General features: G+C 48.5%; 1 protein-coding gene across 2 annotated transcripts in view; it reads left to right on the top strand.

Moving 5' to 3' along the window:
• The window catches only part of LOC126537012 (uncharacterized), a 157,349-nt gene that overhangs the window by 82,945 nt on the left and 62,174 nt on the right, over window positions 1-12,230 (top strand). For both annotated transcript variants that reach the window (XM_050184110.3, XM_072287803.1), the window contains exon 5: window positions 10,317-10,389. In XM_050184110.3, coding sequence (XP_050040067.1) covers window positions 10,317-10,389 — 73 coding nt within the window. The remainder of the gene's footprint in view (window positions 1-10,316; window positions 10,390-12,230) is intronic.

Here is a 12,230-nt window from a genome sequence, read left to right as displayed (position 1 = left end):
TTTCGACTCTCAGTGAATTTTTGTTTGCCCGCACAAGAGCACCGGCTCGCGATGAAATGTGCAACCACGCAGCGTGCTGCATCCCTTGGATCACTCACTGTCGACAATTGTTCTCATCGCCATCGCACGGTGGTAGATCTCGCCCTGCGAGAGCACAGTCGTGGCATCGCCGTGGGCTGTGTGCGCGCATATAACGCTGTGTGTCTAACTGGTTGCACTATAGCGCTTCCATCATCATCAACATCCATCACCTCTCCTCCTTGTCGCTCCCACACTTAATTCTCTGGGAACGCCGGTGGCGAGTCGAAGGCACACTTTTCTCGGGGCAGGACCTCTCTACCCTTTGATATTTAGATCCCCCCTCTCTCTCCCCTTCCTTCATATTCTCTCTTTCGAGTCGCTCTGACACGATTCAAACATAGGTCACTCATTTTAAGCGTGTGTAACCTCCGTGTTCGTGCGGCCACGACGACGTGACTTATGCCGCCTACTCGTTGTCTACCCCAAGCACATTACACATAGACAACGCCTCGAATAAGAACTTCGGCCGCATACTTTACCCACATCGGCTTTTTTTTTTTTACATGCCAAAGTGTTAATTAGGTGCATGTGCATCAAAAGAACTGCATCACGAAGCAATCAGAGCTATTCAACGCTTCCTTGAAAGCGCTCCCGTATGTATCGAATATTGGCTTCAGATCACTGTGCATAATCGCGAGGGTCCTATTAATGTGTCGGCGTGAGGCACGTGTATGTTTACGCATCCATTGACTTCGTTTCTGCTGAAAATTTTAGACGGGAACTTCCAACCTTAGTGTCATAACATTTTCTTCTGTTTTATTTAAGTATTATCTAATGCAAGAATCAATATAGTCTTAATCTAATTAGTGAAAGTAAGTAGCTGTCGCCAGGAAACGGCCACAACTGCACTGTTTGATCTCACATAAAAAGAAAGAAAAATAATTCACTCGTATCGCATCCTCCTTCGGACCTGAAGCTTTCGAACGTATCGGTTCCCCATAAACTACATCGGTAGTTTGTAGCTGTTCTCATAGGGTAACAAATGCCAAGCGGGGCTCGAATTGTGCCGTCCAATTCACCACTTGAGGGTATGTGATCAAACTAAACCAAATATTATCGAACTGGCGTTGACGCTCGGTATTTTAACTTTTGTTTAACTGACGTTTTAGTTACGCTTTCCCACCAACGCATAATAGCATCGCTTCACATTAAGCGCGGCAACCCTGCGCCGTACTTGCCCCCTTTCTTTACTTATTTCTGGGATACATATAGTGGAGTGGAACAATGTCTTCTCAAAGTGCCATTAAGAAAGAATTCATACCCAATTTATCTTAACCTCCACGTCAAACGATCCAATATGATCTGTTGGCCGGACCACATGTAAAACCCGCATAAATCCTCTTATGATCATTGTGAATTATTTCATTAACCCGAAACCTTTCGCGTTGAAGCGTTCTGGTACTGACAGCCCAGGTGCATGCTTGGGACTATCTCAGGACCTCGTGAATCTTGATTAAGACCTGGGTACCGCCTTCTTGGCTTGCTAGAGTAAGAGCTCTCTGCTACATACCACTACGCACCCATCACTGCTAATTTGCCAGCGGCGGACCATTCCCGCAGACGTGTTTGGGCACGGCACGAGCGGGCCAGTTTAGCTTCGCCGCTTTCAGCGATGAGAGCGCGTTCATATAAACTGCTCAGCGTTTTCGACACGGCGGCGGCCATCAAGCGAAACTAAAGTGGTCTCTCTTCTCCCACGAAGCACCGGGCGCCGTAATAGGCGTGCAGGCGTCTCGTCGCTGCCGGATCGCCGCCGCTTTGGGTCTCTCTCGCGCGCGGAATTGTCGGGGCGCGTAATGAGACGGCGCAGGCTGTGAAGTGGGTCGGCCAACGAGTGCGCGCGCGCGCGCGTACGAGCACCGGCGGGCCGCTGTCGTCTTCTTCCGCGGAGGAGGAGTGCGGCGCGCGTTGTTATGCCAGCGGGCAGCAGTGTGCGATGCGCCTCGCTCTCCTTGGCCGCCGACGTTCGCCACATGCTGCGCGCCTCCGGCCGGCCTTGCACTGCCGCGCGGAAGGGCAGCCCACCGCGGCCAGCGACTCTACAGCCTCTCCCGAATTGGGGAGAGAAGCGGGAGCGTGGCTCAGGGTGGAGGAAGTGGGAGGAAGGTGATGTAAGTACGCTGCGGGAGAAGCACTTTTCCCCTTCGGTGCCCTTTTCCCTTATCAGTGAAGAGAGAGAGAGAGAGAGCGATGGAGAAGGGTGCAGCGTTCCTTTCCTGTGCGTTGCTCTGTCCTCTTCCCTTTCTAATGTGCCCTGGTCCGCTGAAAGGCGTCTGCTGAACGTAGGTTAACAAAGTGGAACCAAACGACCGTTTCGTTATGCGGGTAAAGCAGGTGGCGTAGCTTTTCGGCACCGAATCACAACGAACGGAATGGTGTGCCGCCGACAAGTTAGCTGCCCGCGGCGCGGTTTGGTCTCACTAGTGGCGTTTTTCACTGGTCGATCTGGAGCGGCCGCCGAAATCCTCGAGCGAGCGCTCGGGTTTCACAAATCCGAATCGGCCAGCGGAGCGCAAAAACGCTCCGCGGCGGATCACACAGGAAGTCTGCGTACACGCCGCACAAACCGGTTCCGGAAACCATGCCCGACTTCCGCTCTGTACGTTTCCACGGCAACCAAACTCGCCGTCCCCCGTGCGTAATTTGACCGCGGTAGTCGCAGAGTCCGTCATTTCCATGTCGCGCCCGCAAGGATTGCGCATGGATAACGTGCATAGAAGGCTTCGTACAGCACCTGCGTCACCTCGTAATCGCTGTCATCCGAGCTCTCATCGCTAAACGCGAGCTCTGCAGCAGCGCCGAACGCAGCCATTTTGCGAAGCAACACAATGTTGTGCGTACCAACTGGGTACCGATTTCGTTTGAAGACGGAAGTGACGCGAGCTATTTCCGCCCGAATCCGCGCCTCGGCGGCAGAGCAAGTGAGAGCGATCCGGCGCGGAGCGAGTTGATCCGAAACGACCAGTGGAACGCGCGAACCCGCCCCAGATCGACCAGTGAAATTCGGATTAGTTGCCGCGGAGCAAGAAATCCTGCTCCGAATAGACCATTGAAAAACGCCATAAGCTAAGTCATATCACCATCTGTCCGCGGCCTAAGTCTGCAGTTACATATGCCGCTTGAAACCACCGCGAGCGTGGGATCCGCAACAGTCCTTCTCTGCGCTGACACCTGTGCTCTTCCGCGCCAGTAGGAGTGAACCCTCTACGTTTTTCATGTGGCCCCGCCCAAACATCCTGACCGATCCCAGTGAGAGTTGCTTACATTCGGTGATCTGGCGAAAACAGATCTAGCGAGAACCCAGTGCAGATCCTCTCGCTCGTAACAGTTTTGTTTCAGCGATAGGTCGGAGTTCGTTCTTATACAGCCTTCGCGCACGAAAAATTTAGTGAATTCGCCGACACAGGACTTGGTTAACTCCAGAGTTGGCTGGGAGAGACATTGGTCGACTTTGCGATGGCCTGATGGCGATGACGATATCATTCGTTAACGCCGCGCTCATCGCTGCTCTTTCACTTGCTGCTATGCTTCGCCTGCCCTTATTCCCCTGCAGTGCGCAGAGCGCTCTCTCAAAAAAGCAAGAGAGAGATGAGAAAGAAACCAAAGTACGAGAAAAAGAACATTGTAGGAAAGGGCCCTCGCCCCGCCTGCGGACAGTGCCGCTCGGCATCCTGTCGAACGCACGCTGTAGCCGAGCGAGTGTGCGGCGGGGTGCGACCTCTCGCTCTTCCCGCTTTCAGTGCCGCGGCCACGAAGAGCGGCGAGAGCCGCGTGCGGGCAGGGTTTCGGGCCGACCACGACGCGCTTCGAGAGGCGGAGCGGGGCGGCCGGGCAGGTGTTCGTGCGTGAGCGAGTGCGGTGGAGGGGGCGCGCGTCTTGTGCCCGGCGGGGCCACCCCGTCCTCCCCTCCCAGTCACGCACCCGGTGGGGGTCGTGACTGTGCGATATGGGCCGCGGCAAATTGGCGCGCTTCTCGCGCGCAGTGCTGCTGCTGCTCTCGTCCTTCCTCGGTGCGACCGCCTGGGTTGGAAGCATGAAGGGGGGGGGGGGGGTGCGTGGGCGGCGGGGGGGCAACGGCCCTGCGGCGCGGACCCACTTCTCTTCTTCGGCGCTACCGATCCTCCTTCCCGGGTCGTGAAGCTCGCATCTACTTCCACCAGCGCTGCCACAACTGCCGCATTTCGATGAACGAAATGTAAGATCGTCCCCGAGACCGCCCCCTTTTCTTCTTCCCTCCTCGCCCCCCCTCCGCGCATCCACAGTGAAGCCGCCTCGAACGTTGGGTAACCGGCGCCGCTGCTGTTGTTCAGAGTTATCCGGAGCACCGGAAGGAGGTCAGTTGCTGCTAACATTTTAATTTTCAGATATTCATTTCAATGTACGCGGGCCTCGCGTACGGTTGCGCTCATCGGCATGTTGTACGGCGCAGCGTTACCGCGCTACACCGTTATGCCACCCGAAACAGTTGGCAGCAGAGTCAGAGTGAGAAGTGGTTTTATTTAGGCGTTAAATTAATTACAAGATCTGTGCATACAGAAGGAGGTCCCACAATCAGAGACTGAATCGGGACGTGCTATGGTAGTGAGTGTAGAAAAATTAATTAAAGAAGCAAACAGCAGTAGTGAACACAAGCAATAAAATACATCGCAGGCAAAGAAAGAAACAATGAACAGCAAACAAAAGCACCAAAAGCCGCAATTATACAGGGTAAAAAACAAAGGTAATTCAACACTCCTAAGCAGTTGTCGGATGGTTACAGTGTGAAAATACTAAAAATAAATGAAAAAAAGAAAACATAAAGAAGTCACGTCTGTTTTTGGCAATGTAAAACACCCCCTGATGAGATGCTTCATCAACAAAAGCTTGTGGACAGGTAGGTATGATAGGGAGCGGGAGAACAAGAAGAAGTAAAAGAAAGTAATCACAATTATGCAGAATATAGCATGGGTGTGAGGAAAGTTTTCAGTTCTTTTTTTTAATTTGCCAGTTGATTGAGAGATTTTGATTGCCGGTGGTATGGTATGCCAGAGACGGATTCCGGTGAAGCATGCCGTTTCTTTGCCATAGTTGGTATGAACTGAAGGCAAAATAAAATTGTGATCATGTGCAAACCTTGTCAAGTTAGTATTCACTAGGTTGGATTGAGGGATGATGAACAGAGGAAGTTGATTGTTGGTTTGCTTGAATAATAATATACCTAGCTTGTATTTGAAAGGGTTATCAACCGTTAGAATATTGTTGGCATGTAAGGGTGCTTTCGCGTCACTGCGATTGGTACTATGGGTAAGTATTCTAATGGATTGATTTCGTAAAGTTTAAAAAGAGGCAAGGTGGCTACTGTAGGCATTGCCCCAAGATGTGATGCAGTAATTAATATGGGAATGAATAAAAGCGTAGTATAACGAACGTAATGTGGGCTGAAAAAGTATGTAACAGGATTGAATTAAAACACGTATGCCATAAGCCATTTTTCTTCGCGGGTAAGCAACATGCGAGTGAAATTTCAAGTGACGGTCAAGTTGAATTCGCAATAACGTAGCCGTTTCTTCTGCTTCAATTGCAAAATGATTTTAAAATACTGGTGGGATATAATTATTTACACGTTGGTGAGAGTGAAAGACTACGAACCTCGTTTTAGTGAGCATAATTTGCAATTTATTATGGAAGCACCAAGCCGCCAAGCTTGCCAGGTTTCTGTGTCAGAGATTGGAGGCATTTATCAGTGTTAACAGTTGTTGTGTCATCTGCATAAAGTAAGCATGCTGAAGTAGTAAGCGAAGTTGGCAGGTCACTTATATAAATGATGAGAAGAAGTGAGCCGATAATAAAGCCTTGGGGGTACTCCTATATTTGTTACTTAAGGTCTAGACTTATAGCCTAACAGACTAACAACCTGACTTCTTGTAAGTAACTTTTTATTAATGAGAATGTGGGACTAGCTATGCCTATCGCGTCAAGCTACATAAAAGGAATGTGGTGGTTGATAGTGCCGAATGCTTTGGTGAAATCTACAAATACAAATACAAACCCATCAATTGCTCTCTTCAGCATTTCGGTTAAAGATAACAAAGCGATGTCAGTGGAAAATGCTTCACGAAAACGAAATTGGGAAGGTGGTAGAATCTGAAAGTTATTGATGTATTTCGTAAGGCGAATTTCAAGTAATTTTTCGAATATTTTACTGAAAAAGAAAGGTAATATGCAAATGGGTCGATAGTTGGATATTAGCCTGTAGTCACCTATTTTTTGAAAACGGGAATGCCACTTTTCGGTTCTGCAGGAAAGATGTCAGATTTGAAAGCTAGGTTGATGATGGTTGCCAGAATATCAGAAACAGCATGCGCAATCATTACGTGGGTGGGGCGAATACCATCAAGACCAGCACTTGTTTTCAGGTTGCTAATAACATCTGGGCTTCAAGAGATATTTTCGGAAATAAGAAGAAAGATTGTGGCAAACGGGAAAGGGGAACAAATGATAGTCAGCACTGGGGATGACATGAGTGTGGAAAAAGAAGTTACTGAAGGCCTCAGCAACCTCTAACGGGCTGTCATACGTATCGTTGTTATACTGAATAGTAGTTACGCTAGACTGCCTTTCGTTCCTGTTCAGGAATGAGTTAACGATTTCCCATTCTTGCTTAACACTTGAGCCCACATCTTGCATTTTACGGTCGTAATGTAAGAGTTTTGCATTTTTTTTTTTTGTAACGCGCAAGTAGTTTTAAGTTAAAATGCGTCCGTTTTGTTTTTCTATAAAGGTTCTCTTTGGCTCTCAGCTCTTTCAATAATTTTTCAGTAAACCAAGGGTTGTGAGGACTATAGCGTTTACTTTTTTACATTTACAAACCTGCGTATGACTGAATGGGGGACAAAAAGATGGATGAAAACTCCGAATAGGCAATTTGTGGATCACATGAGGGTATTGCTGAGGACAAGTCAGTGCGCATAACAGCGTCAATGAACGATTCCTTGTCTGCAACATGCCTGGTGAAGGATTTGTGGGTTGGAGTAGCGTTAAAGTTGACGCGCAGAAAAATTGGGTAATGATCAGTGGTGTCGACATTAAGGACCCCTGTATGCGGTGCTGGTGATAGATTAGAAAGTGCATGATCAATCAGGGTGCTTCCACCATTAATGCAGCGAGTGGGAAGGGAGATTAAACATTCGTATCCAAAACACTGAACAACACTGGAATAATTCAGAGAAGTAGGGGAAGAGAGGTCAAGTAAATTAATGTTGAAATCACCCAGAATCAATACATTTGCATGATCAAGAGCTAATGTAATGCTTTGTGGAGAGCTTCGCAGAAATTAATGACCGACGAGGATGGGGAACGATAAATGCATGCGAAGATGAAGCTCTTGTTGTCCAGTTTAAGAAAATCGTGCATGGTTAAATTGTACCCAGACACTTTCGCAGTCATTTACGTTTAACTCACTGTCATGTCATCGTTTATAGTATGTGTTCGAATTGATAAAAATAGCTACACCTCCATGATTCCTGCTTGCTCTATGCGAGTAGTCAGACTTGTATGAAGGGAGACAAAACAGATTTTTGTCGTCGTCGCAAAGCCATATTTCGGAGATACTGATAAGTGAAAAAGGATTGTCAAGAGCCGAGAAAAGAAGATGCTGTACGCCGTTAAAATGTTTACGGATGCTTCTTGCATTAATATGAATAGCAGAGCGGGAGACAGGCGAAAGAAAGCTGTTGAGTTGGTCTATTTAGAAGTAGGTAGCCATAAGGGGGTGGACATTATTACAACAGAGGGAGAATTTCAAATTGAACGTGGATAGGTCAGCTTCGCAAATGACGCAGAGCACCTTGCTCTCTGTAGTCCTTCTGGCTTTGATTTGACAGTTGTCAGTCCATAATAACTTCCAGTTCATCGTCTTTTTAGGGAGAGTGCCCGAGAAAAAAAAAGTGCCTTGTTTTCGGGTGTGAGGTGGTCGTTAATGTAGACAGGGCTATTGGCGGATTCAGACAATCCGATGTCTTCTAGGCACAGTTTAGCCTTCCGAGCCTTGCTCACGAAATCGCCTTCTTTTAGCCCGGGAGCAGAAGCGAGCAAGCAGATTTTTTGTACCAGCTTTCACGGTCGCGACACGGCGAACAACGTCAAGATCAGAGGGTGCTAGTTTGCAATCAATCCTAGCACCTATATTGTTTGCATGACTGCTGCGCAGTCTTCCTCTTCCGTTACCGGGGTTCCCTTGATCTCGACGTTGTTAATCCGTGAGCATTGCTCCATTTGCGCCACTTTAAGAGATAGCGCCGCATTTTGCGCTTTTAATGCCTTGTTCTCTCCGCAATCAGAGAAGCGTTATGCTGTCGCAAGCTTTCGACGAGGTCATTCATGTGATCGGTGCTAACTACCAGCTCATTCATCTGACTTTTTTTTTTTTTTTATGTCAGAGAAGTTCTCACCAGATAGCTTTGACGATGAACTCGTTAAAGATAGCGTCAACCAAATCATCACGACACTCGTCGAGTCTGGCTTCATGCGCAAGAACGTTTTTGTTCAGCTCAGCAACAGTAGGCATTGCGCAGAATTCAGCTAAGCAGTGCAGATACGCGCAACACGATCAGTCACTGCAAGGGAGAACCAAACAATAGTTCAAACAGCGCGCATGCGCAGCTTGAACCCGACGGAAAGGGCTAATGGTAAGGCCTTTCCTAGAACGTTCTACGTACTAATCTCGCTTCAGCCATCACGTGCAGCTTAGCCTACCCGAACCTTTTCTCCCGCTTTATACGCCTTGAGCCTCTGTACTAAAAAGAAGAAGAAGAAGAAGAAGAGTATTCTTGGGCACTACCCAAGCACGCACTTCTCGCAGAAACAGAAAGTAACTCGACTGTTGCTACAATTTAGAAAGCCGGCGAAAAGCCTCGCCGCCTGAATATAGTCGTGCTGCGCGCAGTCGTGCGTGCTTGCAACGCGTGCAGCGTCGCTTCTGTCGCTTTTTTTCTTTGTTTTCTCGTCCGCTGCGCCCTTCCCTCTGTGGCAGGTAGCGAACCGCACGTGCATGCATGCCCCGGCTGACCTCGCCACGTTTCCTGTCTATCTGTGCAACGTCCTCGCCTCTATACGCTCTAAACACGGTAACGTTTACAAAGGTGCGCATTCTCACATTTTTGATATAGTATGCATGAGCGCCACCCAGTCCTTACACCAGATGGCTGCGGCAAGAGCCGCGCGGGCTCAGGGTTTTTGGTCATTTCTGTCATCAAGCCTGATTGGTAGCTTTGGTGTTATTCAAGTTTACTGAGGCAATACACGCTTAACGATTCAGCGCCAGCCGTCATGACACGTGTACACACGGTAACATGATACACCTATAGAATCTGTCGATTCCTTTCTCCTCGCTTTTTATTGAACCGAATGGCTTTCTTTGGCTCTCTCGGCCGTCTTCGGGGTTAGCGGTTGGTTGACGGGAGTCGAACTTTCACAGCTTTCACGACCGATATACAAAGGCGCCGATGCAGAAGGACGCCTTCGCGCGACCCAGTCGTGGGTCGCGTTCGGCGACATTAATGTAGCTCTGTGAGGCGTACGTGCTACAAATATACTGGCTGACGGCTCTATCCGCTACAGAATTGCGCAATGAAACAATGAAATCTGTATAAATATACTCGCCGGAACAAATATACGCCGTCAAGCGCATCATTCCTTTAATAAAGAGAACGGAATTCTTTAGACGGTTTCTACTATTCGCTTTTGACAATCATTGCTGATGTTTTCTGCGCAGTTATATATATATATATATATATAATCACCCGGTGTGTGGTTGTGCAGTGATCGCTGGTTTGATTTCGCCGCTTTTGATAATAACTTTCCGTAAAACTTGTGCCTTCGTTACGCTGTAAACGAGGCGTGTTCCACTTAGCATCGCATTTTTGCTTTCTTACTTTCTTTCTTTTTTCTTTCTTTTTAAGCAAATGGCGAGTGCGCCGTCATGTAATTCGGGGTATTTACCTATTTATCCGCATGCCATTGGGAAATGGCGATTGCATGATTATACATACATACATACATACATACATACATACATACATACATACATACATACATACATACACACACACACACACACACACACACACACACACACACACACACACACACACACACACACACACACACACACACACACACACATACATACATACATACATACATACATACATACATACATACACGGTGCTGACGCGTTTCGTCTCTCTTTTGAGCAGGCAGTCTACCGGAGGAGATCCTGGCTTGCCGGACGACGGGCGCCATCCTGCAAAGCATCAAGGAGGCATCCCTGTGAGTTAGACCACGTTATTACGTTGCGATTGCTGCAATCTCGCGCGCTACGGAAAGTTGAGAAACAGCGTGGTGGGCGAACTGGGTCGCTGCGCTTGATGCGAAGGCGCTTGCTTGGAGGGGTTAGGTGCGCAGTCTTGATCAGCTCCGCTGGGCCCTGCGGGCAGCCGCACTCTCTCCGTGCGGATGTGACGCTGGGCGCATTCGAAACGACTAAGCAGTTCGTTTGCAAACTCGGGGCTCTTGGGTGCATACGCGGATGCATACGCGGTCATGCATTATCGTACAAAATTTGGAAAGGCAGTTTTGGTGGCCATACAGTAACTGCGCACACCTTCGCGATCAAATAATAAATGCGCGCCGTCTGCGGTGATTGCATTTTTTTCGCTGAGTCTCGAGGACGGGCTCCAAACTACTTATTTAACCATCTACGATCCATCACTGAAGGGTTAATTACCGCAACTTTTTTTAAAATAATTACATGATTTGGCAAAATACTCCTCCATTCAGAGGCTGTCATTCAAGACACTCGCATGGTGTCAGTAACGTCACCGTGATCTATAGGGATTTAACTTCAACGATTTTGTGCTGCTAAAAAAGTGAAGTAGGTTCAGTGCACATGTAGGAGCCTGTATTTGAAGCTAAGATTCAGTAAAGCGGTTAATTAGATTTAGACGATTTAGAAAACACAGTGTAAGATACAATTATGCGACCTGCGATGTTCCGGTCGTCAGAGGTATGGCGACTGTACACCGTAGCTCTTATTTTCTTGTACCGTCTCTCTCTCTCGCTCTCTCTCTCTCCTTTAAGAGCTTGCCTTAAGTTAGCTGGGATACCCTTTATAAGCCAGTTCGCTGGCACTTTCATTCTGCTTACATATAACCTTGGTATATATATATATCCAGAAATATATCCGTCGAGATAGCGATAGTGATGATGTGTCATCACCATGCAGTGTTCATATCGTCATTCGTTGAACTAGATTTTAGAGCGCACGTGCCTCTTAGGCGCCCGCTCCTGGGTCGAGCATCAACGCTCCTCGCCGTAACCGCGCGAACGCCCGTGTGCCACTTCTCGCGCGTTCGTTCTCGTCTCCTGGCTCCGATGCCGCTCATCATGCCAGCGTTCCCATAGCGCCCTTCACTCTGCAAAGGCGTTGACGGCACTGACCCATTGCCAGTCGGCGCGGTGATTTCTGTCTCAAATTCTTTGACTCGATATATAGCGAAATGAAAACGCGTATCGTCGATCATTATTGTTTACACGCATATAGCGACCGACCCAAACTACATCCACGCAGCCGTGCCAAACCCGGGAAAGTAAGCAAAGAAAGCTTCGCTTAAAAAAAAAAGAAGAAGAAAGAATGCCACCGGCCTTTACGTGTACACTACAGCCACTGCGTCCTTTCTCTCGAACGGCACCTGTGTGGTAGCTGATGAGAGGAACTGGAGCCGTGGAGACGTACGACGTCCTGCTGGATAGCGCTCGCGGCAGCGCATGGCCGCTGCGGCAACAGCCTCGGTGGGCGCTCACCTTTCCACGGTGCTAAGTCCACGCCGCAACTGAAACGCGTTCTCGAATAGGCGCGTTCGACCGTCTCCCATCCGCAGAGCCTTCGTGCTCTCTCTCTCTCTCTCCATAGGCCTTTCCCGTAGCCCTCGCTCTGTTAACACGGCTGCCGACGATAAGCATGCAAATTGCACGTCGGGTTTGTCTAGTCGATACATACATTAGGGGCATACTACGTTAGAAGCGTTGACCGCTTCTGTTGCTCGTATAATCCTCTTCTGCTTATCACTCTCTCCTTCTCGAACTGTTTCTTTTAAATGCTATCCGCAGAA

The sequence above is a fragment of the Dermacentor andersoni genome, chromosome 4 (assembly GCF_023375885.2).
Source record: "Dermacentor andersoni chromosome 4, qqDerAnde1_hic_scaffold, whole genome shotgun sequence".
Taxonomy (NCBI): Eukaryota; Metazoa; Arthropoda; class Arachnida; order Ixodida; family Ixodidae; genus Dermacentor; species Dermacentor andersoni.
The sequence above is the reverse complement of the archived record's forward strand: the minus strand, read 5'-3'. Positions and strand labels throughout refer to the sequence as shown.